This window comes from Centroberyx gerrardi, chromosome 15 (assembly GCF_048128805.1).
Source record: "Centroberyx gerrardi isolate f3 chromosome 15, fCenGer3.hap1.cur.20231027, whole genome shotgun sequence".
Lineage (NCBI taxonomy): Eukaryota > Metazoa > Chordata > Actinopteri > Beryciformes > Berycidae > Centroberyx > Centroberyx gerrardi.
The window spans coordinates 13,242,842-13,270,197 of record NC_136011.1 but is presented as its reverse complement, the minus strand read 5'-3'; the positions used below and the strand labels follow the sequence as shown (position 1 = coordinate 13,270,197).

The 27,356-nt window shown below is 40.5% G+C and overlaps 2 protein-coding genes across 5 annotated transcripts in view; one reads left to right on the top strand and one right to left on the bottom strand.

Moving 5' to 3' along the window:
* dst (dystonin) overlaps nt 1–13,742 on the bottom strand; it is a 116,637-nt gene extending 102,895 nt beyond the window's left edge. The window contains exons 1-4 of the mRNA XM_078288672.1: nt 13,562–13,742; nt 13,168–13,202; nt 11,731–11,919; nt 6,799–7,012 (exon numbers count right to left, since the gene is read on the bottom strand). Coding sequence (XP_078144798.1) covers nt 6,799–7,012; nt 11,731–11,919; nt 13,168–13,202; nt 13,562–13,742 — 619 coding nt within the window. The remainder of the gene's footprint in view (nt 1–6,798; nt 7,013–11,730; nt 11,920–13,167; nt 13,203–13,561) is intronic.
* A 1,008-nt stretch (nt 13,743–14,750) lies between these two features.
* Nucleotides 14,751–25,997, top strand: znf451 (zinc finger protein 451). Of its 4 annotated transcripts, none has more exons than XM_078288669.1 (13): nt 14,751–14,880; nt 15,488–15,556; nt 17,437–17,520; nt 17,644–17,757; nt 18,640–18,751; nt 19,093–19,243; nt 19,347–19,473; nt 19,697–19,856; nt 20,426–20,573; nt 20,729–22,242; nt 22,317–22,406; nt 22,768–22,833; nt 25,423–25,997. In XM_078288669.1, exons 2-13 carry the CDS (start codon nt 15,497–15,499, stop codon nt 25,461–25,463), a joined length of 2,667 nt encoding a protein of 888 aa, XP_078144795.1. In that variant the 5' UTR covers nt 14,751–14,880; nt 15,488–15,496; the 3' UTR covers nt 25,464–25,997. The 4 variants fall into 4 exon arrangements, with proteins under 4 accessions (XP_078144795.1, XP_071769501.2, XP_078144796.1 ...); XM_071913400.2 differs by having other exon boundaries at nt 22,335–22,406; nt 25,423–25,994; XM_078288670.1 differs by lacking the exon at nt 25,423–25,997 and adding an exon at nt 23,840–24,140.
* Nucleotides 25,998–27,356: the final 1,359 nt, after the last annotated feature.

The following is a 27,356-nucleotide window of genomic DNA, read 5'->3' as shown; positions in this document are numbered from 1 at the left end:
CCACTGCAGCAGCTGAGAAATGACCCTTGATAAACAGCATACATCCCAATGCTTACACTCACACTAACGCCAAGTCGTATTTGTCTACCTCTATGTCATATTTGCTAAACCAAATAACATTCTCTCCCCAATGGGATTTGACATGATCCAGTAGGTTCAAATTATGCAGATTTTTCCTTAGCATAGCCATGCAGAGGCTAAACAAGTGATGAGACACATTAGCCTGGAGAGAAAACAGCACATTTAATCTTTTCACAGGTTCTGAAGATAATGTTTCTAATATTCAACAAAAATAAACTCTAATTGCTATTAAATACATTGTAATAGGCAAGTATCAAGCCAAATCATTCACTGGATTTATCTCTGAATGTTGCCTTGTATGGCACAATAAAAAACAGACACCAGTTTGTCTTGAGGAAGAAACCTGCTGTGGGTGTCACCGTTATTTGTGACCAATATTATCTAGTGGGTCACTCCTCAGTTTCTGAAAGGCTATATTGGCCAACTGTGAATTCTCACTTTTCAGTTATAGAAAGAGCATCTGATGTAAGCTGTACAGGGGCCTTTGAAGCGTGCCTCTTTTAATTTTATATCCCAACGAAATGCCACACAAAAGCCACCATCCGCTTGACACATGAACAAGTCTCTGGAACTTGGATGCAGCTCCCATAAAAAACAAAGTGTCTTTTGTACAGTAGCAGTCTCCACAGAGGCAGCCTGCTGTGTGTGTGGGCCAGTGGGCCGTTTGAATGTGATGAGTGGGCTGTCGACATGGAGCAGAGGGGCTGGGCTGGGCACGGCCCAGGAGGACGGACAAAGACAGTGACTGTGCAAAAAACACAATGCTCTCTCGCTCCTCATTGTGTTTGATGATCAAGTGCAAAAAGGGAAATTTTGATAATCATCGAGTCCTCATTCCTGTATTCACAGAAGTGCTACTTTCAATGAAGGATCAAATCATAATTCAGACCACAGTGATTCACACAGTAGCTGCAGGGAGAAGCTGACAGACCGCACCCTCCTACAATACACAACTTATCAGACAAAGCTGGCATCCAAGAGATTGTTTATCAGACTGTTTATGTTACAGACTGTCAACAAACTGTTTATTTTCCTCAGAGGAATAACAAAACCCCAACAGTAAACAGGCTGTATATGTTTCAAAAATGATTTGCATTCACAGAAAAATTTAACTGAGCGAGGAAAACCTCCCTTAAAGAAAAGCCTAGAATAAAGGATATGATCTATCATTTCACCTTATCATGTTCTGCTAAAGAATTGAGCTTTATGATTGATTTGATGGCAGTTTTTCTGAATATAACTAATATTTGGTGTCCAGTCCATGACGTGCAATGTAGCTTTCTAGATTTTTTTTCCAATTTTAGCTCTTGTCCTGTTAAGCACCTCATTAAATCACATTTATTTTCCAATTTTCTTCTTTTAACCACTAGCAGTTCCATGAAGTCCACCTCACAGACAAAATGCAAACTTCCTCATCAGTATTAAAGATGTACAATTACATTTTTGGCCACCAATTAATAAATAGCTGCTCATGAGCACAGTATGGAAAAACGGGTCAACAACATCGAAAGTAAAATGTTTTCCCAGCCTGAAGTTAATGTCCTAACTACACCAAATGGGCAATGTGTACAAAGGTTTTTCCACGAAATTTGAACAAAGCATTTTAATTTGTGTTCAACTCTAGCAGCTCCAGTCCAACACAGCCATCTGTACCATATGACATCTTGAAAATGAATTGAAAGAAGCTCTTGACATGGGAGAAGAGATGACTGAACCACCAAATGTCCAAGCCAGTAAATCTTAACTCTTAACGTCAGAGGCTGATCAACTGGAAAACTATAATGGCTCCTTCACCCTGACTGCCGACCAAGCAGGCTTTGCTGGAACAGTGTGATCCTGCACTGCCACTGTCCAATGCCATAGCTGCTGTATGTGTCAAAGAAACTCACTCCTCAAATGTACAGCTCTTTTGTAAAGCCTGTATTTGATTTCAGCCCCGACCCAAAGCAAACCTTTGTTAAGTGTACTGTTAACTCTAATGCCTAATTAGTGTGGCATTCCTAGTGATGGTGTAATAAGAACTACATTCCCCCAGTCCAATGTTTTTATTATACTTGGTCATTGAATAAATCCTAAACTCATATTTCTTTCAAATACATATCCTTAAATGAGTCCATTCATTTCTAATGTTTGAAGTACATTGAAGGTTACACTGTAGGTGAACAAGTACATGCGTCATGCCTCACATACCATGCGACACCACTCACTGTAATGAGGCTTTGTATATCTGTAATGACCTACGGAAGTCTTCCACCAGTTTTGTTTTTTTAACTGTAACTGACAGCTGACATTATCTCTGATGTGTAGAACGTGTTTCATGACTGTGGGACCAAGTCAAACCACTGACAAAGGATTGTATAAAGTAAAACAAAAAATACATGGCAAAAAATGCAAACCCACACAAACACAAACTCTACGGTGGCCTCAAAGTTCATAGCATCACTCTAGCTAATAACCAAAATAAGTAATAATAAAGTTAAGAAATAAACACATATCCTGTTGTGCGTGCTTTACTGCAATTTCCACCCTTTAAAGTGAAAATGACTCAGTCCATCTTGATCTTCATATGATTAAATAAAAACTGATCAGACAAAGAATACGCTGTTTCCTACTTCATAACTGTGCGGCTGGTTGTTCTGTTTACTCTGGTTTGTTTATTTGTGTTTTGTTTGGTTACTCCTGATGATTTTGCTCTGAAAAGTGTCTCTTTGATGCACTGTGCATCACATGGAGAGAAGCTTGAGGCTGTGGGAGATCACACCTACTGTAAATAAGACTAAAGCAGTTTTCAGCTATTTTCTCCATGGCTAGCCCTAAGTATAGACCACAGCTACCACCAGCACTGTTCATCATCGGGGCGGCATGTAAAGATCATTTTCCTCATCTTTTTTAAGGACCCGCTTGTTAGATAACACTGCTTACTATGGTTTCTAGGAATATCACATGGACAAATGTATAGAAACTAACATTCAATTTGCCAAAGCTTTTGTTTCACATTAAATTAAATGTGTTTTTTTTGTAAATCTAAAGTGTAAAGCCTCATCATCTGACTTGTCGATCTCCACCACACAGCTCCCACACAGCAGCCCCTAACCTGTGCAATAACAGAGCATATTGATTCATGGTGTTTACAAACTTGCTATAGCCTGTTGATATCGCAGCCTTTTTCCTTAACTGATCCCAGGATAACAAATGTTGATAAATTCTTGCTGCTAGCGCACAACACTGGAACTGGAAGGGTCTGAGGGTAAACAGAGTTGATGGAAACAGGAGGGTTTGCTAGCAGTAATGATTAGCCAGCCAACCAGTCTTAGGTTTCGAGCAGGATCACTCCTTGGCTGCACCTTTTTGTGCAGCCACTGATACATTACACTAAATTCAATAATTTTCACTTAACAAAAAGTAAACATGATTAAATGGTTAAATTGAGACTACAGCTGACAACGCATTGGAGTCAAAAGGCTGATGCTACAATAAAATTTGAAATTATTGGTAAAATTGATCAGGAAATTGGCTACAAATAGAAAAAAAGCCTTGCCATTTATTGGTAGGCTAACAGCTAGTGTGTAGTTAGAATATCCCAAACCAAACAAAGATACTTGGCAATATATATCAAAAATACTGATAGGAGAATGCTAGTTATTCACAATCTTTGCAGCAGCAAGCACCAACAATAAGAAACCTCATTGTCTGTAACAGGCCCACTGCCTCAAGACACCAGCCACAGACTCCAAATGATGATACATCATATGATCCCATTACAGTCCAGGCAGGGCGGTTAAGCCTCGCCACAGCTGACTGTGACACCGAACAGCTGAGAGAACAGGCTCAGAGCACCCAATCGATAGAATAATACATAAAATATAAAACTTATTTCCCCTTTGGCCGTTTTCTTTACTTCAGCCGACTGTGTGGAGAAGACAGAAATAGACTGCAAGAGTTCAAGCAACTGCTGTCAGGTTGAATTCAGCTCCATAGGCCCGGCCTGGGAGTGAGTGTGTACGATTTAGGCAAACGAGCTCACAGAATACCTCGCTGTCACATGGACGCTGAACCACATAGACCTCTTATGTCCTGTGGATTTTCGTTAATTAGTCAGATGGATGCAAAGGGAAGAGCTACATGAACTAATAGGAGCTGACGCCTGGTCCTGCTATGTCATGGTCCTGTCTGGTTCGAGATCTATTAAGACTCTACTGCTAGAACCCACATAGGTCACCCAAGCACTGATCAATCAATGATATTCCTATGGGTGATCATCCTAAAAACATACAAGTAGTCAGTTAATTTCCTCTATGAAAGCAGGATTTACTGAAATACACAGAATCCTCCTTCAAGACTGTTTAGGCCTTTCGTTTTGACAATAAATGATGACATTGTAATCATCTGTCTCCTTTTTCAAACATATTTCAAGCTCAATTTTTTCAACACATGAGACAAATAGCCTTCTAATCTATAGATCATTGAAACACAGCTAGGTTAATATCAGGGCTCAGAATAAAGCCTTTGTCTAGGCTAATAAACGACAGGCTGAATGTGATGTCATGCAAGAGATATTCACTTTTCCACTGTAGGGACATAGACGCTAAGACCAGTGTGTCACCAGCGCGAGGGGGGCTGCCGCCTGACTGACATTTATTGAACTGTCAAGCTGCAATCAGGCAATTTCTTCACCGCTTTAACACCGAAACAGCACTCAATCATCTGCTCCTACCTTTATATTTCTCCAGAACATCCTCATACGCTTGGAGATATTCCTTTTCGTCCGAAATCATGTAAGCCTGTGGTGCGTGCTGAGCCATAACCCGGGGATCCACAAACTGGACAGTCACCAGCGGCGGAGAGAGAGCGCGTGTGTGTGTGTGTGTGTGAGGATGTGTGTGTGTAAGTGTGTATGTATGTATGTATGTGTATGTGCCGGGGACTCAAGAGTGATCGGCGCTGTTGTTGCACTAAAGGAAACGCCCTACATCCCTCCCCAGTCCGCGGCCTGTCCAATAAACGGCACTTCCTCTCCAGGCTTCGCCGGGCTGATAGGAAGGACTGCCGGACGCCCCGCGCTGCAAAAAATATCCCGTCTTGATAAGGCGTGATACTGACTTTTGAATTCTCTTTTTTTTATTCTTAAAACAAGTGGAAAAATCTATCAACGGTGCTGAGATCATTTCACTTGCGTCCAAATAAATCGACATTTTTTAATGATGTTGTTGAATTATGTGACATTATCTACAGTGGAGTGATGCGCCTTATTTCAAGATACACACTTATTTCATGAACAGTCCCCAGACAGGTGAAACTGCAGTGGAAACACATGAAATTAGCCTATCTGACCGCATTTGCAGATTTTTTTTTTTCACTTGTTTTAAGGAAAATAAGATGTTAAAACAGCAAGGCTGAATGAAGATGGATATTTTTTGCAGTGTGTAATAATAAATGATATTCCTCATCGGGCGTCTTTGTGCTGGTTCATAACACGGTCCGTTCCTGGCATGTTTGGACAAACTGGCACATTTTGCTGGGCTGTTTCAATTATAAAACAGAGATGACATGTCACATTACTACAGGCTATAGCATTAGCAGCGCCTATAGCCCACACATGCCTATAAACCTTTAAATAGCGTTGGCACATTTACAGGACAAGGCTACTGTTTGAAACGATGTTTGACTCGGCACGGATACTACCAGTTGCCACTTTCTATTGTCAAACAGATTCCCCTAAGCTGCAAGGTTTCAGTGAAAATTTAACCCAGATCAGTCTATTAGATCAGTCAGCCATCGATTATCGATACACTAATACCAGCTAGAACTGATGAGCTACAGTGTCTTTCTGAGAGGGATTTTGCACAGCAATAAAGTATCATTATAAAAACATTCAAGTTCTATAAAACTTCTTTGTAACAGTAGCAATTTTGCCAAACATGTCATCAAAATGTACGTCAAAAGAACCAGAGTTCATACAAATGTATCAATCATCTGTTACACTCAGTCTTTTTCCGAGCTGTTAAATCTTTGCAAACCTGATTTTTATTCAGCAGCTGTCGGGTTCAAAAGGAGTGTCACTGTACTTTAATCTACGAGACTGGAGGTTTTAGACTCAAATAAGCCTTATCAGTTAGGCCATTTGGCTACACTAATTAGCCTAGTACAGGTAGGCTACTTTCACTTACCAAACAGAACTATAGCCTAGTAAAAAAAAAAAAAAAAAAAAAAAAAAATAGCCTACATTTTAGAAGCATAGGCTACTATACAAATATAAAAAAATATCGAAAATACCACAAGGTACGATAAAGTCACTGTAAACTCATTATAGAGCACCACAGACAAGTCCATGTAGGAATAATATAGGGATATTATAGTAATATCATAGGAAAAAAATACTAAGAGCAATAAGGTAATTATAAAGTCATAATTGAGAAACACAGACCCATTATAAGTCCCTATTGGAATATTATAGGAGATAGATGATACCAATAAGGGCACTGTAAACTCATTATTGGAACACACACCCATTATACTGTAAATCCCTATAGGAATAATACAGGAATATTATAGCAATAATATAGGAGATAAAAGATACTATTAAGTGCAATAGTCACTATAAACTCACTATTAGGCTACCACAGACACACAGTCCCTATAATGCAGGAATCTTGTGTTTGGTTTCAGGCTTCTCTGGTAGCTTGTTGTGTTGACCTGACGGAGAGGTTTGCCACTCACCTGCAATCCTGAGCACGGCTCTCTCCGCCGGATCCAGCACGGATCCTCCCTGGATCTTCCTCTTGGATCGCTCGTGCCTGGGCAGGTTCCACGGTAACGTGTCCCCGGGAGCCGGTGACGCCGACCCAGATTTAACACTGTAATCATCCTCGTCTGAGAAATCCGCCGAGGAAGACATGGAGCAGTGCAGGGAAGGGTTCCCCGAACTGGAGCTCTGTCAGACAAAAGAAAGGGGGGACAAGAACAATGCTTGTCTTGATTTCTCACACAGCAAAATGAATGAGGAGAATACAGCCGTACACCACAGGCCCGCGAGCGGCGAATAACAGAGAAAACATCTCATTTCTCACCATCGCAGGTGAAAGTAAACGCGCGTTTAGGTGGTGTGAGGAAGCTCGGTAACATGAGCCGCCAGCTCACAATGATCCATGATAACAATAAAAGATTCAGCACAAAAAAAAAAGGCGATGTGAAATCAATCGTATCTGGCTCCCCCGCCAGGTCAACAACAAGACTTACCGCTGTATACATGGAGACCTGTCAGCTGGAAAACACTCTTATTTGCGCGTTATTAGCTTCGCCACAAACATCCGTGTGTCAATTAAAAGCGGTGCCACGCCCTTCCAGGGATGCTACGGCCACGAGTTCATCTCTCATCGCGGCATTAGGATGCGAGGTGATGTCAGTCCTCCAGAGAGCAGAGCGGATGGTGCGCTGCCAAGGCAGAGCTGGACCGTGATGGGAGAGCAGGCTGCATGTGTCCCCGCGTCATACCCGGTAGCCCAGGCAGCCGACAACAGCAGCTCCGACGGTGCCACAGCGCCATCCCTGCACAAATGTGTCTGCCGGCTGCAAATACCTCAAAGGCTGGGAAAAATGTCTGCCAGGTGATAACAGTCTGGAAACAGGGTCTCCCAAAGTTCCCCATGTCAAGAACCCCGCTATAAATACACATCAGAGCACATTAGACCCCCAAGAGAGCAGATGCTGTCCTTTGTTGTTGAGATGACTTTGTACACAATTACATAACCGCCTATAGCCTACTGTATAGGGGTGATAACCACAGTGAGTACAGAGAAACCTCAGCAGAACAGTCATCCTGATACATTTTCTCACTGTGTTAACTGCTTGGGAGGGAAATAATGGTGAAGTGATTGCTCTTATGCAGGGCAACACCCTGAAACCATGGTGATCCACACATCCTACTTTGGGAAACACGAGCCTGGAAGCCTCAATGTCTGGTTTGAATCAGGTTAGCTAGATATAAACCTCTTCATCCAGAAAAAATAATCAATATACCTATCAAATTCATCTTAGTCAGGATCTTCTCAGCTAGAGGGTCTGTTATTGTTTCAGCAGGCAGTTTGTATCTCTAACTTGAAAAGCTGAAAAAGGTAAGCTTAATAAGAAAATTATGAATGAGTAACCTTTACTTGTGTTGTAATCCCCTGCTGCACCCTGATACAGCTGAGATTGAGCAACCGAACAAGTGCAGGTTACAATGTGTTGACACAACCTGATGGAGACGGAAAAGGGTGGGGCTGCACAAAATACCAACATCATGAGACTTCATTTGCTTAATTATTAAGCAGTATTGGAAATGCACCCTAAGACAGAGTGCCATATTGCTATGATCCTGGGCAGGTCAGTGCAGATTGGGGAACATTAATGAACAAGTCTCTCTCCATAAGGGAATCAAACAGTCAAGAAGTAAACCTGGAGCTGCCACATTGTGAATGGACTACCAACTTTGAAGCTTCTATCCCTGCATTCTTTGCTAATACTTGATATCCTTTGTTCACAAGCCTCTAATAAAAACATTGGTCTTTTCATTCCCTACAGGCCTTTGTGTCTGAGCTGCCAAAGTCACAAACTAAAACTCTCATTGACTTTTAACATACATTTGGTAACATTTGAAACTATAGTCTTTTTGGTGTATAACTGTGTACAATAAGCATAAACATTTGATCCTAGTATTTTGATTAACAAAAATTACAATTGAAAATCTTGTACATATGTAGCCTGCCTTACAAAAGTATATTATTTAAAACATTTCTCACATAAATATTTAAACATTCACATCTGTTTATATGTAGAGGAGCATGCAGTTAATGCATGCTGTCTGGAATGAGACTGGAAGCCAACATAATGGACTGTAAATGTCTAGTTCTATCAAACCCGGACACAACACTTTCAAACTCTTGTGAACTGAATGTCCAGTTCCTGTAAAATGAGAGTAGAAGAAGAAAGGGTACACACCTCAAGATGCATGCACAAACCTGATGAGCACTGTTCATTTCACCACCAAAGTCATGCAGGTATTCATCTCAAATGTGCAGCAGGTAGAGTGAAGCCAACTGCTTTTTTGTTTCCATTTTAGTGTTTAGTCTTACAAACTGAATTGTGGAAAGCGATTACTATGACAACAACATGCTTTAAATGGCTTGTTTCAGTAGGCCCACAGCTCTCTTATATGCTCAGTGCCATTTAAAAAAAATAATATATATATTTTAAATTCCATTATTTTTTGTGACAGTGAGACAAGGCATGCATTATGGATTATTCATTTTACTCAATTTGGTTTAGGCTATGCATGCAAATACATTATGCATGATGCATGTTGGACTAGTCTAGGTCTAATGTGATGGTCTATTAACATTAATAGAGTACACGTCACAGAAAAGAGACATTAATTTGCATTAGATACTGTAGTCTACTCACTCTTGGAGTTCTCATGATTCCATAAATCTCCAAATTGTTATTCCTGTTATGTTGATTTGTTAAGTCCCCCTGCCATTTGTAGTGTTACAATAATTACTAACAAACACATGATATTATGTCTTTTTGCTCACTGCCAAGTTTAGCACTTCAACTGCACTACAAACCCTGTACCTATAACACTTGTAACATTAAGGGGTCTGGAATGACTTGAAGTTTTCAGTGTTTTTACTTTCAGGAGCTGAATGTTGACTGGATTTGGTTTGATGCATGGCAACATTAATCTCAAACATTCAATCAGGAGATATTGGGAACTACTGGAGCATGGTTGGTATGACCTCTTTTTTGATAGATTGCTCTTCCCAAGTTGCTATGTTGTGCGCTCCTGTTATTCCCTCTTGCTGAGCATGGCAATGAGCAAAAGAACAAAACCGTTTGTGTCTGTTGTCTTTTGCAGCACTACCAATGGAGGCGGGAAGTTGCAACAACTGCACAAAGATCAACAGACTTGTTTTAATATACTCAATCAAAAAATAGTTGTGTATGCAAATGTTCTCTGAAACTGTCAAAGGCCTAGATATACCATGAACCTACTAATTTCCTCTTATTTATATTCAGAATGGTATTCAGACAATGAACAGGAAAAATGGCTTGTATTCATCACATACTAAAATGGAATTTGCACATAGGAGGCACATAATACACAGAATTTTGTGCGCTGACATTTTTCAATCACAGAGCATTGCATATACTGAGCAGCAGGTACCGACATGCATGCAGTATGGATAAATACTGCATGCATGTATAAATAATGCAGACTATTGCAACACAAGCATATGGCACAAGAATCGGTCAGGCCCAGAGACATCCAGGACATCGCATCTATATTGGCAAAGTGACCAAGGCCTAAACACCAAATAAGGCCAAGACAATAATGACAATTAAACAATTAAGTTCACTTGACAGCAAAGTGGACGTTTGGTGACTGTGGGATCAGAATTATTTTATCTTGAACAAGCCAAACTTTTATTCACAGATCAGAGCAGCAGTACATAAAGAAAGCATGATGCAGCTGAAGGGGATCAGCGTAGTACGGCCTCAGCCTTATGCTTACTTATTTTTTCTAATCCTATAGGTCCAATGTTCCTTCAAGCCAATGTTCCCTTCGTCCTATGTCCCCTAAATCCTATGTCCCATGAAAAAATGGACCAGTCCATGAAACAGGTTATGTTGTTCTCTCTCCCCATCTTCTAATCTATTTTCACTGTACTGTCTGAAAAATTGATAAAATACTGACGGACGGTGAGCCCACTCTCATATTAAAAAATGTTCCTGTGGGTGCTAATTCAGGACTGAGGGAACAGAGGGATACAGAAAAACAGAGCTGAAGGAACACAGGGTCTAAAATTGTGGTGAGGGAACATTGAGCTAAATTGATGATTGAACATGAACTAGCATTCTAGATTGCTGTTCCCATGCCAACCCAGTAAATTCTTAACAGATTTAGAATGGATTAGAAAGAACATTTACAAGCATACCACTAGGATCACTAAAAGTAAGGCAGGGTGAAGGTAAAGAAATACCAGAACCTGTCTAAAATGGGAGATTATCATTAGAGGTTCACCTGGAAGTCAATAAATCAAGTGTTAATATAACAACAGATGTTTTTGAATCCCCTCCATTAACTGAGTAGTAGCAAAATAGTGAGAATGATGCACAGTTTTATGAAAACTTGAGTTTTAAATGAGTTAAATGTTCCATGATTTGTTTGTGTCAGGCATTCGCAACTCTTGTAACACCATGGCTGCAGCAACTTTCTAAGAAAATGTATAAAACAGTAATGGAGCATGGTGGTCTGATTTGAATAATAGAAATTTATATCAGTTGTTTTCAGGTTTGCTATTTGGGGACCCAGGAATATTTCTCATGACACAAAACTAAAAATAAGGTTAATCCGTTTTACAGGCTACTTCAGGTCCAGGTTATAATTTATATTGCAGGGACTTAGGACGGCTTTGACAATGTTTTTAACAAATAATTTGGGCCACTTCTTCAAAATCAGATCACCTACCCTACAATTGGCAAATGCCTCATGTTATGTTAGGCTAGGGAGACCATCCATCCATTGAGCAAAAACAGAATTTTCCTAGGAGGATCCATAAAGTATCACCTCATCATTATCATGGCAGGACTACAGTTGAGGGGAATACCTACAGGTTTGCGTGTAGGGGTGACTTGTACAGACTGGTAAAATTCTGGCAGGACTCTCTTCTTCACTTTGCGTTTCCTCAGAGTCGATGAAGAATCGGGGTCGCTCTCAGGAACCTCGACCAGAGTGGGCTTCTCCTCAGCTACTCGGATCCGCCCGCTCCGTCTGGCGTGGCGTGGACTGTGCCTGAAGCCCTGAAAAACACAAACAGGTGTCAAGCTGGCAGCACATTTATGTTGACCTTCAGCAGACTTTGATTGCAAGAGAAATTGAAAGCTTCATTAAATTAAAGATGCTGTTAGTGTTATGTGCTTTTGGTTGGCAGTCACATTGATTAGACAAATCACACCTAAGCTTGGGAAGTGCTGTTCTGGCTATATGACCTATGGAAAAACAGCTTGATTTCAAAATCTGAGTTGTCAGAGAAAAGAATGGCAGAGTTTGAAAGATGTTGCAGCAGCTCCAATCTTTGAACTGAATGGAAATGCAAACTTGCAACATAATAACTTAAAAAACTTAATCTGTCACCTCCTTGTTAGGATTGTCTTAGTGAGGTTGTCTTACAGAGCTGTTTATTGTTGGACTGAATATGTTGTCACATGACAGAAAGGGGTGAACAGGACCAGTTCTTCCTGCAGGCCATGAACAGCACTGGGGTGTACTGATTAGAGAGGCTGTCCTTCAGCCAGAAGGCCCAGCAGCTGCCTGCTGTATCGTCCTTGAACAAGACACTGAATCCCTACCAGCCCAGCAGTGCTGTTCTGTAACTGAACCTGCGGAGGGGGACAAGTAAAAAGACACATTTCTTCCTCTAGGGATCAATAGAAAGTCACTAAAAGAAAAAAGAAAAGAGAGGTGGAACCTAACATAGTTTGTAATGGTATAGTAATACAGTTTTAATTTATTGTTTAAGTGCATTTTAAAGCCAGATACGTATTTGAATTTTGATTCTAAAAGGTGTCAAATTCCCGTGCTTTTATTTTGAAAGCAAATTCGGTAAGCCGGAAGTGGGCAAATTGCAACCTTGTGCTAGCTTGACGCAGTTGCGTAGACAGCACCAAACATGATGACAGGCAGATAACAAAACACAACGTGGTTTTCCATCGGTTCATACCCCAGTTAAGTTTTAAATTATGTGTTTCGGAACACAGATTGTGTTCAGTCATCTTCAAAACATGAAATTGCAGCATCACCTAGGCGGACATTATTTATTGATAACACATGCGCAATGCGCACATCACAGTCCCTAAATAGTCATGCAGCCCTCGATAAAAGTCGAAAGAAATAGGCTAAGTGGGCGAAGCCTTGTCAACTACAATGCTTGCAATAGGCCTACTCATTGTCGCCTGCATGAGACGTTTACATTAAAGCCATGATTTCCCCAGCTGTGGAATATTATATCAGACTGACTGGAGCCCAGTAAGAAGAAAAGTTTATCCTACCTCTGACCGAAAATGATGCGCTCGGAGGCCAACTGCTAGGACAGATAGAAGATGTTAGAATAAGCTACTATGATCTAACATTCACCATCAGGCATGATATGTCAAATAGCCCTGACCATTGGCTATACATTCATAAAACATCTAATGGCATTAATTTCAGAGTTATGGTACAGCCTAACTACAAGAGACCTGACAGGATAATCAGGCTATATCTTAACACGCATTAACACCTTAATTACAGTCACAATCTGCCATTTGCTCTGACATATTGCAGGTGATCTATAAACCTAATCGACAGTGACTAGCTTCATAGAGCAGATAAGATAGAGACTATTAATGACATGATGATAGGTATGACATGCCAGGATGGGGATGCGGCTGGCCTGATACTCACCGCGGCTCTTGGAGCGTCCGGACAGCACAGATTTTATTGGATGCTTTCCATCACGAAGCCTGCGATGCCAGCAGCAGAAAAACAGAATTGTCGCAATAGTCCCGAGCAAAAGCAACAATAATAGCAGCACACATTGAATACTGTACGGTCTCAGTAGGACCAAAAACGCCGCAGCGATCATCATAAAGCGAGATGTAGGGCAGATCCCGCAGCTCCAGACAGCTGGCTCGGCTCCTGCCGTAATATCGCTAAAAGCTTGATGAGAATAAAGGCTTTTGACACAAACTGACACACACGAATCATCGCAGACCAAACCATGTGAAGCACAGGTTCAAACTAGGCGGCCCAATCTATTGGTATCATTAATGTGAGATAGCCTACAATCCATGACTCAGCAGAGACGCAAGTTTTTTATTTATTTTTTTTCTAACAGGGGGCATGCAGGAAGAGTCAGCAGTTTCATCTGAGCATCGCAGTAGTCTGCTGCAGAGTGGGCTGCCCTGACGAAATACTATCATATTCTTACCATAATCCTATAGGCACTTAGAGCGTGTATGGACCTCAATAGTAAGTTTATACCATATAGATATAGCACTATGGTTTATACAGTTTAGGCCTATATAGTGACCTTATTACGCATTGGTACAATATTGGTGTTTTATATCCTATGGTATTACTATAATATCCCTATTGTTTTAGTAGGTTCTGCTATGGTAGTATCCCTCTAAAATGTATTATAGGATTGACAGGCGCTGAAATTACGCAGACTAGAAATGATGAGTGTATTCTGTGCTAAATCATAATCTAAGACCAACACCTATTTACATTTGAACTTCTATAGTGATCCATTTCCTCGTTTGACACACCTATCTAGTCAGCAATGCCGCTGACGTCTTTATCGATTACTTAAAAAAACAACTTATCAGTGTATTTATATTATCTGGGGTAAGTAAGGGAATGTATCCTGTCTGGAAAAAATGAATAGAGAATAGTAAATAGTTGGCGATAGGTCTACTACAGCTGCACAACAATGTTTTTTTACAGCCACTGTTGCACTGTTCACAACCTGTCAAGACAAGGTACGAGCAGAAATAATTCATAAATCCTGAGATGGGCGGAGTTTTTCCTCTCTCATGTGATTTAACGGAAACTCCGTCCATGCGGGACACTCCGCGTTAAAAAGCAACACCAGCAGCATCTTACGAATGAGACGTTGCAGACAGACAGACCAGTAGTTGCGTTACTGCGTTTACGTTTTGTTTGTTTTGTTTAGCATAGGAAAGAGAAGCCCCAAACGAACACAATAATCAGACAAGCAGGTAATGTGACGCTGGAGTTCATTAGATTGCTGATTTGCATCACTTACACTGATACCTACCCGACTCCTTAGCGTGTTTATATTATATTAGCTAGCGTGCAGTTTGGGCTGTGCTGCTAACGGCAGGCTAACGTCACTTAGCTAGCTAGCTACACAGTGTGCCCAAACCTCTGCTGGTCAATATCAACGCGTTTACCTGCCTTTGTGCATAGTTAGGCCACCATTGAACATGTCAGACGCATGTCTTTATGAAAACAATGAAAATCAGCGGGCTACGAATAATAATGTCCTAATTTTGTGGGGAAATCACTTGGTCAGTTAGCTAGAGATGTATTGCTAAGACACTTGTCTGATCGCTTTGGTGTTGCTCACATCTCGTTGTCTTGTCGCAATTTGCAATCTCATACTCAGTTCTCGGCGCGAATTAGACTCAAATGATCAGTAGTACACACGTATATGCTATAAGCACGATATTATAGGATATGTAAGCCATATGATTCCTATTTCCTGGATAGGCCTAAAAGTTTTAAGTGCAGGCATGGTGTCCTTTCCCAGTTCAAGTGCTGCTTCAATTCAAGGGTGAGATTTAGTTGTTTGTTTTTCCTCAGATAAAGGCAATGTCCGCTCCAACTGAGCCAGACGAAGATGAGGTGGAAGAGGAAGTGGAGTTTGTATCAGTAAGTGATGTGTAGGCTATCTATTTTCAAAGTAACAAATAAGTTTAAAGGTTGAAATAATCAATTCACAATGAGACAGACAATCAATGCATAAAGTTCAGTTGCTTACTCTGGGTCGCAGAGAAATCTCTATTTCAGTGTATGACATTGACTGGACTCATTGACTGTTCATTGGGCAATAACCGTTCAGGTCACAAACAAGAGGAAAACCATCCTCAAGCAACATTTACATATCTCTATGATTTTGGACAGTTATTCTAGATGATAGGTGCCTCCAAAGCTAGAAACCAGAAAACTCTAACTTTATGACATATATGATAGCTATGATGCAAACATGCATTACTTTCTTGGCCCAATCCCAATGTCCCCCCTACGGACTGAGCCCTGAGCCCTCACAGACTTAATTGACGTCACCTGTGTGCGCAGCTGTAGTGCCTGAGTGCAAGAAGTCATGAGGGCACTTTGTGGCATCACGTGTTGCCTTGACGACGTCAGAAGTTACTATCTCCCGTCAATTAATCCATTTGTAATTTACTCTTTGTTTGCGCTTTTGTCTAAACAGCTTTATTAAGATAAAATGAAAAAATTGTTGATGAATAATGTTAAATAGCCCTAGGTATATGTTTTGTAACATTGCAAAGTTTATACTGTGCTAATGGATGTGGAAAATACTCTTCATTCTACTAGAGGTTAACCTGCACTACATCGTTACAATTTGTAAAAAAAAAAAAAAAGAAACAGTAGGAGGTACATTGAAAGCAAACGGTACTTTTAATAAAGCTTAATGAGCACAAATAAGCACATAAGAAAGGCTATATTTCATGCTGCTTATATTAGCAGCATCTAACATCCTTAAACGTTTAGGAAAACGTAACTGTCTTTTTTCTCAAATGAGCTGTTTATTCTGTTTTAATGTTGCAATGTTTTCTCTTTTAACTGTATCTTGCATGTAGTTTGATCCTTTCATGCCTGTTTCTCTGTAAGTTCTTGTTAATTGTTTTTTTGTGGTTATTTTTCCGTAATTATGTTTTTTTTTTCTTTTGTATCGGGTGTATTGGCAGAAATTTTCCACATACATGAATATTAACGTCACAAACGCTATGAACTGTGGGTAATTCCCTCAAGCAAAATCTACAGAAATGCGGACTTGCTGAAAGTCTGCATAAAGAGCTCATAAAGTCCGCCAGTGAGCCCTCGCGCACTTACCGATTTCACAGTGGGACAGCCCTGAACCCTCGCGGACTTGTCGGGAACGCGCGTCAAAGTCCGTGAGTCTGTGAGTGGGACATTGGAATTGGGCCAAACAGTAAAAGGACGCTGACGTTGTGGACACTTTGACAGTACATTTACTCAATCAGGACTGTTGGCACTACTATCAAATACAGTACATATCATTTAGATGTAAAAGCTCAAACACGCATTCAGTCTGAGGGTGGATTTACTATTGTTATAGTAAACTTTACTCCCTCATGAGTGGAACTGCCCAGAGTACAAAAGTGTCATGGGAAATCCCATTTCAGTTATTCCTGTGCACCCATAAGTTAAGTATGTTAATCAGGCACTCACTGTAGTAGCACTAAAATAAACATTGTCCATTTTGAACTCATGTTTTAATAAAATAGCTTAGTATTATAAATGAAAATGGTAAAAAAAAAAAATCAAACATAGTTCACTGAAGCAATCATGAAGCAGCCTGACACAATTAATATATTTATATATATATATATATATATATATTATATATTTATATATATATTTATATTAAAAAAAATTGTCTGCTTTCACTTTGTACAGGGATTGCATTCTTGTTTGACCTTAATTAATGTAGACCTCTTTTATAGCACTAAATGCCATGGTGTCTTGTGTTGTACTCGCTTCAGGAGGGTCCTCTCAGACCAGTGTTGGAATGTATTGATCTGCTGAGTGATAGTGAGGAGGAGGGAAGTTCACCAATGGCAAATGTGGTGAGCAACTAAAAATAGAATAGTATAAAGTAATAAATAGGCCTACTAGTTTTTGTTAGATGGTATGGATACCTGCCAGGAGTTTCTAAAATGTTTTGTGTTATGCCTTTTCTTTTCCTGTAGCTTGAAGATCAGATCAACCGTCAGAAAGCGCATGTTGCATCTACTTTGGACAGACTAGCACACCAAGTGGCTGCAGAGAAACAGGAAAGGGCAGATAAATGTAGAGCCTTCAAGGTAAGGAAACTTCAAAATAAAGTCGGCTGCTATAATTTTGTTGCTCCTTTTGCCATAATTAAGCTATTTAAAGCTGCTGTTGCTTTGAGATTCAATTCACATACCATAACAACACCTGTCTCCTATTTGTAGGAGTTCAGTTACAGGTTATAGATCTTTTCAGTTAACTTTGTAAATCTTGTATTTGGATCAAATGTCCTAAGCCACTGTCAGATGCTTTTTCAGACATTACTTTGAATCAAAATAGCACTTGATCATCTTATAAGTGCTAATATAGATAAATGATATGATGTAATAAATATCTTTTAGCTCTTATATTAACTACTCTGCAAAATTAACTGAACATGTAGTATCCCTAGCAGAAAATGTAAGTGAATCTCTAGCTCAGTTACAGGCTAAATTTCCATTAACTACTCCATAAACAGCTGTTAATGGAGATGTATAGCTTTACCTTTCCTTTCAAAGTCTAAGCTGTTTGTCTCCTAATGTAGACAAATAAAGGGGTGGGCCAATAAAGGCAAACTAGAGCCGGTACAGTGCCACCCAGTGGTCAGAAGGGAAATTCAACAAGGAGAAAAGAACCTTCAGCATATTCACTGACAGTCCGTTAAAAGTTTAGTGAAACAATACTCGATACCACAACTTCACACTCAGAGAACTGAGTTTAAATGCTGTCTGTTGGTGCAGGTTTCAGCTGCTGGGCTGATTTAGAAATCTTCTTCGAATGCTTGGTATTATAGTTACAGAATATAATATGAATCTCAATAAATAAAAATACCTACTCTGGGTGATATCATTTAGCTGTTCTTACTTTTTTGTGAGATATGATTAAGACAGAATGTGTCTTTGATTAATGTTGATCCCTCTGTGCCTCTTTTTCAGGAGAAGCAAATCTCACAAAAAGCTCATGGGCAGCGGGAGCTGGCTGTTGGTTCTAGAAATGGAAGTGATCAGGATGCGAAGCGCTGCGTAGACATGTGGCTGAAGATGCCAGGTACATTTTTACTCTGGGTTGGGAATCTGCTGAAATGCCAGTCTGTTAATCAGTAAATCATTCAATAGTCGAGTTCTTTTAAGCCAGTAGGAGCTCTATATTAGCATTACAAAAATGCTGTATGTCTGTCATGGTCTTTTTTGTATTTTTACCTATATTCTATTCGTTGCTGCTGCAATGACCCAATTTCCTCTCAGGGATCATTTAAGTTTCTTCTTGTATTAATGTAGGTATTATGCAGGTGTGCAAATGGGACAGCAACCTGTCACAGCGCTACTATAATGGAGAAGTTGTGACAACTTGCCAACTATATGCAACTGATGACCGTTATCTTTACTCAGGTCTTCAACCTGGAGTTATCAATGCTGGTTTTAGAAGTAGGCACAGACCCGCTTCTTTCCCCAGCAACAGTTTAACTAAACACACCTGTCCAGTGGTTAACTGTGGTCGAGTTTATGACAACGTGCCTCTCCTCGAAGGTCACTTAAAAAGGTAATACATTTCTATTCCTTTGTTGTGTAGCACCGTAATGTCTTCGTACTGTAGTTACATAGTACTTGCTGAATACAACTTGCTATAATTATCTTGTTCATAGGTTTGATCACTCCCCTTGTGACCCAACCATCAACCTTAAAGGAAGCCCGTCTGAGCTCTTTGCCTGTGTCGCTTGTGGCCAGCATTTTCAAACTAAGGAACTCTGGAGTAACCATCTTCAGTCTAAGGTTCATTCACTTTTCCAATAGTGTCATGAAAGGAAGGAATGCATTAATGATTACGCCTTTTGTTTCATCAGATTTGTGTACGTGATTAATATTACGTCACATATTACATTAAATAAACCATAAACTGAAGAGGGAAGCATTTACCTCTGATTTATGCATGGTGTACTAATTCTTATGAAAAGAGAAGCATTATGGTGGAACATATGGTATGTTTGATTACTAGGTGTCCTCATCCAATGCTGAGGGCCACATCATCACTCAGACCTGTCAGCTGATCGTGTGCTTTGCCTGTCCTGCCTGCTACCTCCTCTTCAACCTCCGGGACGAGTGCCTTCAGCACATGTCAGCCACAAACCACTTCACAGAGGCACTGCCCATGAATGGTGAGGTTTTATTGCACATTGAGCTGTATCATGTCTATTAGTCATACATTACAGGCTATATTGACCTCTAAATAATGGAACATGCTTTCGGGAAATGTTTTGTCTTGGTATTTTTCTATACATATTCATTAGAACCATATTTATCCAAACCTCAGACCTCCAAAATGAATAGGCTTGGGGAATGAACAATGTGGGAATGGAAAAAAGAATTTTCTATCTAATGTGCGCAATAATAGGTATTTCCTAGTTGATATGTGCAAAAGAAATTCAACTGCAAACTAACTTTTTTTTAGAGTATGTGTCTGTACAAATTTGATAGTTAACATTTTGGCCCTGTACTTAAATGTATTTTGGTCATCCACATTTTTCACAAGTGTGAACAACCTCTATCCCCAAAGGATTTGGATATGCAAGGTTCCACTGCAAACTATATAGAAGAAATATTTTGAATAACTTGATAATGCTTATTTGCTTTACAAAAGACTGTGGCTTAGAGCAAATGCTCAGGCAGGGTAAAATAAACAATACTGAGACCACCTTTCAGCTTAACCTTTCTCTTTTTGTAAAAGTACCCAGAGGAAGAGGATTGCCAGTTCCCATCGCACAATATGCTAAGAATCGTCTCATCGCTTTGTGCAAGGATGTGACTTTCAATGTCCGATGCTCTATATGCCGGAAAGTACTGAGCTCGCATCAGGCTGCTCAAGCTCACTTCAAGTATGTTTTTTTGTGATCTATTCCTTGCATGTGCATGTAGTAACATCTTCTGATACTGAATAGTGTTACATATTTATATGGCATTCATTTGATTTCATTCAAATTGTTGATCAACTGTTTGGGATTTTTATTTTTATTTTCTACTCTTTTCTTAGCGTGTACTGCAGACAGGGCTGTGCCATTGCTGAGGCTGATAAAACAATAGTGCAGGTAATGAAACAGCTGCAAGTGCGAGGGCAGTGCTCTCTCTGCTGTAAGATCTTCCTCAGCCAAGTTGAAATCGAGAGACACAAAGAGTCGACCCAGCATGACGTGGAGGTCAACCAAACAATGGTGAAAGCAATTCTTCAGTACTGCCGTTTCAGTGAAATTCAACACACCAAGAGAGAGGCACGGGAGAGAAGACTGTCCAGAGGCCCTGAAGTACCACGGCAGAAGAGAGACAAGAAGAGGGGCGATTCTGGAGATTATCCAGCCAAGCGGCAGAGACTCAGCCCAAGTGTCAATGGCGGCGCGAGCAGAGCCAGGAGCTGCACACTAGCATGGTTCTGTGAGTGCGGTCTGCGTTTCTCAGAAGAGGCCGCAGCCAGTAAGCATCTCTTGGCTGTGAACCAGATCTTCCATCAGTGTGGCGTGTGTGGCAAACACATGGGTGAGTCTTCAATTACCCGCCTGCACATGAGTCGCTTCCACGGAGGGGCGCATCTCTCCAACTTCCTCTTCCACTGCCGCTTGTGCAAAGTGGACATGCCTCGATACCAAGACATCCTATCGCACGTGTCAGAAGCTCACAGCGGACACACCTACTTCACTGAAAGAGAAGTGACCGAGGAGCCTGCCGCCGTCAGCGACGCCAAGCCGTCCACCAGCGGCAGACTCGCTCTGCACGCACACTCAAAGCCCGCAGTTCAGCCAACTACCGCGGCGGCGTCTTCCTCAAAACCAGACCAGACGTGGATGTGCAGGATGTGCGAGGACGTCTTTGACTCGAAAGCAGCCGTCCACAAACACTGCAGCGATGTCACCGGTCACAGCTTCCAGAGGTTCATCTGTGGCCACTGCCCCCAGAAGTTCTTCAAGGAGTCCACCGTGCGCCGGCACTGTATGAACGAGCACGGCGGGCAGGTAAAGAGCTCCCACTTCTGCGGCCTCTGCGACAGCATGCAGTTTGAATCTGAAAGCGAGTTCTCAGAGCACTACAAGAGTGTTCACAGCAGGGACTACTACTGCTTGGATGATGCTGAAGTTGATGGGCCTACGGTTGCCGAAGACACCAGTCAGCTTGAATGCTTGTGCCCATGCATGGGTTCAGAGAAGAGCAAAGAGGAAAGGAAGGTTACGTATACACAGTGCATGAAGAATCTGGCCACTGAGAGAAAATGCAAATTTGTGTGTGCTCCTTGTGGTGTATCTGTGCCCTCCTTTGCACAGATGAAGACTCACGTCCATACAACACACACAGCCATGAACCTGGATAAGGTCTTTGACGTAGAATGCAGTGGTTGCCAGGAGAGTTTTATGAGTGTACCGAGTTTCCATAAACATTACCATTCCCAACATTGTGCACTGGAACCCTGCCTGAGCTCTAAGGCACATGAGAGAGAAGAGAAAGCAAAACCCAAGACTGTCAAAATACTCAGTGCTGTGGAGATCAAACCAGGCATGGGCGGTAAGTCAGTTTTCATTTTTGGCATTCATTATTAATTCTCTGCCTTTGCACGCAGAATGATTTTATTGTTCTAGTTCATCTTGCTGTTGCAGAGATTGAAGATGACAAACTGGCTAAGGTTTTGAACCCGGATGAGGCCAACAAAGAGAGTGATGCCCATGAAGGTAGGCAATGGTCAAAATATTTATCCACTGTGGAACACCTGTAGAGGAGCATGTGAGTGCTATGTAACCTCCTAAGTTTTTTTTTGTTAAACACATAATCAGTATAATATACAGAAAATGACAGGATTTTAATGTTTGTGTTATATATCAGTTACATTTTTTGAAAGTTGTGAAACATGTCCCATGTTGAAAATCTAGTATCTATCATTCAATGAAAGGGAAATCTCCCTCAGCTGTACTACAGGTGCAATTTGACAGTTATGAAATGCAAGCATATAATGCCTAGTTGTGCTCATAACGTTTTCAGTTAATACTGCTTTTTAATGAACAAGCTGTTCTCCCATCATGGATTCCATTACAGGTGAAGCAGATGAGGAGATGAAACATGCCTTGGCTTTGAGTGCAGAAGAAGCAAGAGAGTCAACAGGTGTGTGAGAGAGAGAGAGAGAGAGAGTGTGTGTGTGTGAGTGAGGGAGAGAGTGAGAGATCTCTTTTTGGTGTTTTCCCTGATAAAGGTTCAGTTGATGAAATGTATTCATCTGCTCATACTCCCACTCAAACAGTATTCCACTCTTTCTATGCACACTATGCACCACAGACAACCCTGGCTGGACACAAAATATTGCTCACTGAAGCTTGCTCTTGTCAATGTAGCCTTAGGTTGGGACCCATAGATGATTATCGGTCTGATTTTGACAATTGGAGGAGAAACCCCGATTGGAGGCTTGGTTGAAGCTGATGGTAGGCAAACATTATCTGGTAGTGTGAGGGGTTTACAAATTGAATCTTAACCGCACCAGTTGAAACAACCCACTGATCTGAGCTGCCCAATGGTGTAATACATGTTTGATATTACAACCTGACATCTGAATGGGTCCTGAACAAGTCCTGTGGTGTGTGGGGATCACAGATTCATTCAAGAGCGGAGACCACCAATAGCTAGTAAGAGCCACGTTTACAGTGAGGTGAGACAGAAGTGTTATAATGAAGTTACATTCATTATAATTATGTTAACTAACTATTTAAGGTCCTTGAAATTAAAGGCTTTGGAAACCCCTGTCCTACAATGAATGTAAGTTACTAGCATGACATTACCTTTTTTCTGATGAAGCCAGTCATTATGCGTGTGATTTAAATGCGTTTTCGTAAATTGGTTAGGATTCTAAAAGTCGTCTAGTGTGTCCCCAGCCTTAGTGGATTGAATTTATTTTTTGCTGAAGGCATTATGGCTCCAGAGCCCAAACAACGGTTCATTTGTCACAGTACAATCTGTCACCTCAGCCGAGACAAAAAACTCTGACAACGCCAGAAATTGATTTTGTCGCGCACATTACAATCCTGGGTCATCTCTCTCTGAATGCGTCACTGACAAGACGCATACGTGTCATGTGGCCCCAATTCTAAACCTAACAGGCCTCGTTGTGTAACTGCAGGGTGGTGAGGTGGTTAGGGTGACAGCTCTTCAACCTGAGGACCTGGTTCCCATCAGCAAGCATCCACTCTGCTGCAGTGTCAAGTGCAAGACACTGAAAACCCACCAGCTTCAGGGCTGCTGTTCTGTTGCTGACCCTGCATCCTGTCTCCCTATGAAGGGGGTCATGACAAAAGAGAAATTCCCTAAGGGGATCAATAAAGTATCTCATTGTATTGCATTTGATATTTTCTAATTTCTTCCACACATATTCTTCCAAATCATCAGTCACTGTCAGTCAGTGGTGGGTAGATTCTGTCCCTTATAGGTAATCTTTAACCTACTGATTACTGTGTAGGCTTCTACCCATTTGTACAAATGAATACATATTCAGATGCTGTACAGACACGTTAGTTTAGACATTATTTTCAAACATTTAGGTTAACATTTCTTGCCGCTTTTGTTACAATTTTATTGAACATGAAACATGTTTTAGTCTAACGGCTGTGGAAAACCTCTGCTTACATATGGGTTTCTATTGATTTTTGTTGTTTACAGTCTACAAACTAAAACATTAACCTGGCTAGTGGTGTTTTAACAGGGGCCATCCTAATGCCATTAGGGACTGAGGCTTTAAACCTGCCAACTGTGAATCAGAGCTACACTTGATGTATTAGATTCTAGCAGCAAGCCAGGCTTCATGCAAGTTCTGAATAATTAATGTGCAAGGTGCAATTGATTGTCCATTTCCCAGTTCAGTTCTGTACCTGTTTAGTTCACTGTATGAAAGTCAAAATGTAAAATAAAACATGAAAATGCATAATGCAGTAATATTTACAAATGTTACTGCAGAGACAATTGCTATGGATCAGTTATAGGTGGATTATAATGAAAACAGGAGTTAGATAAACAGTCAGCCTATATATATATATATATATATATATATATATATATATATATATATATATAAAGCACTTACCAAAATCGTGTTATAAAGAGTTTTACAGGATAAAAATAATCAAATTAAATAAATTCAAATGTGAACAATGAAGTAAACAAACATGGAGGAGAAAAAAAAGAACAAAAACATTACCAGTGTGGGATAGGGGGATGAACCCTGGTTAGAGTAGGGAGAGGGTTAGGAATAAGCTTATAAAGAGATTGATATTTGAAGTGGATGCACACTGAGTCGCCCATCATTGATCTAAATATTAATGTAACATACTGTACCCTGTGCAAAATGCTTTCATGATTAACCATCCCACTGTTGCAGCTTGTACAAATCAATAAACCCATCAGCAGAAAAAATGGGAAGGCAGCCTGCTGGTTGCTTATTACAGCCTGAATGAGACTGCAAGTCTGTGAACAAGTGTCTTGAAACTGACCAGTGCCTCTATTCTATTTCAACTACTCAAAAATAATGCTCATCATATTGCAACATATAATACTGACTGACTGACTGACTGACTTCATGAATTTGGTCCATTCTTGAAGAGCAATTACTTAGTTGCTTCCTGGCATCAATTAGATTCTGTTTTGCTGTTTTATCATTTTATTTCAACATAACTTGGATCCTAACATTCCCCCTTTTTTTTGTCTTTACAGAGTTGGAAGAAGCTCTCAAAAGAAGCCTGTTGGAATTCTAATCAGGGACTTGTTGATATCAGATTTTATAACACAGTGTTGACCGGACATTTGTATTGAGACAAGTATTTGTGTTCAGAGTCTATTAAATACATTTTATTTGCACTTGTCTTGTGTTTTTACTTATTGTAAAACAACATGGCACATCACAAGCTTATCATTGACTCCATTATAGAACTCCTCTACTCTAGGTCACTACCCAAATCATGCCAACACTTTGGTGTGTCAACACGTGTGTGCTATAGATGGCATTGATGACGCTGCAAGATGCCTGAGTACACAAATGCTTAAACTTGTGGACACGCCCACAACTGCAGCTACAGACTGCTTTCTCTGCATTTTCACAGATTTGAAATACACAGAGTAAACAAAGTAGTGGAAACATCTTACAATATCTGAATATCAAGTGCCTAATGAGGAGTAGGGACACTCTGCCTTCAGAACAGCATCCATCTTTCTTGGAGTGCTGTCATACAGGTCCTGAACTGTGTGTCATGGATATTGTACCATTCTTCAAGAAGGAAAGCCTCTGGTTCTCTGAGGGATGAAGGAGTTGAAAATCTACTTCGCACTCTGAACTTCAGAACTTCCCATAAAGGTTTAATGATGTTTAGATCTGGTGACTGGGGAGGCCATGAAAGGCTTTTGTCTTCATCCTGGTGTACCACTCTTGAATCTGTTTAGCAGTGTGTATGGGGGCATTATCATCTTGGAATAAGGGATCATCATGAGGGAACAGTGTTTGCACCACAGGGTGCTCCTGGTCCTGTAAATTTGCCTAATTTCTTGGCTGTTGAAGTTGTTACAACTCGCCTGTCTAGCTCCCTTTGTAATAGTGATTTAGTTACTTCAAAGTTGGTGTTCATGTGGTGTTTCAATTACTTTGTCCACACCCTGTAAGTCAGGTGTCCATTACATAATTTGTGATTGTTGCAAGATCGTTAAAATGACTGTAAGTCACTCAAATACTGAAAAAACACCTGTCAGATAGTAAACAGACGATTAAATGTCAGATGTTCCTCTAGTAAGAAGAAAAGGAAAAAAATGGTTTCGAGGCTTTGGACTAGGTGGTAAATTATGCTTAGACCACTGTCAAAACTGTTTCTGTGTGTGTGTGTGGTCATGTATAGCTCAATGTAGACCATGGCATTAATGGTTCCAGTGTTAGGGATTCACTTCCCAATACTGCAGGCCTACTCATGGTACTCAAGGTACGGGAAAAATCTGTCACCCTAGCCTAAGTTAAGAATATACACTGCTTGTATGGACCAGGCTTCAAGATGGCTTAATTTGGATTGGGCCCTCCTGGTTGTGGAATCTGGCAACTACCATCTAACTACCTTTTCTGAAGTGAGGTTGCCCTTCAGACTGAATATGGTAAGCTTTCCTCAACCCTCTTCTCTACCACTGGTGAGGAAATTCCTTTAACTCTCCTCGATTAGATGTACGGACTCTCGTTTATGGAACCTGCAGCAGGTTCAGCTGATCATTATCCATGGAAGATCGTTCTACACAACTTCTTGAAAGTTTGGATACACACAGAGGCCCTTAACTGTCATGGAGCATTGATGTGATACCATTTGAATAAAATGTTATTCTAGTCATTGCTATGAATCAATAACATAACTAAAAAGTTTCAAGAGTAGATTGAAGTGTTATAAGAATTGCAAATAAGAAATATGAACCATTTTAACAGCTTTGGCATTATCAGAGGACATAATGCTCAAAATGTATGGTTTGAACTCCTTCACAAAACTGTAAAGAGGAGTTTTGTTTTCCATGACAGTATTTACATTTGTGAATATGAAATTTAGCTAATGGGTTAATCAGATTTATTATTAAAACTTCTATGTCTCTCTCCCTATTATTGTCAAGGAGTCCGAACAGCACATGCC

Bases quoted from the DNA above. Each gene is read 5' to 3' on its own strand.
- znf451 (XM_078288669.1), top strand. From the start codon at position 15,497: ATGTCCGCTCCAACTGAGCCAGACGAAGATGAGGTGGAAGAGGAAGTG. The intron at 18,752-19,092 runs GTACATTTTTAC...ATCTTTACTCAG, and splicing joins CATGTGGCTGAAGATGCCAG to GTCTTCAACCTGGAGTTATC. The intron at 20,574-20,728 runs GTATGTTTTTTT...CTCTTTTCTTAG, and splicing joins GCTGCTCAAGCTCACTTCAA to CGTGTACTGCAGACAGGGCT.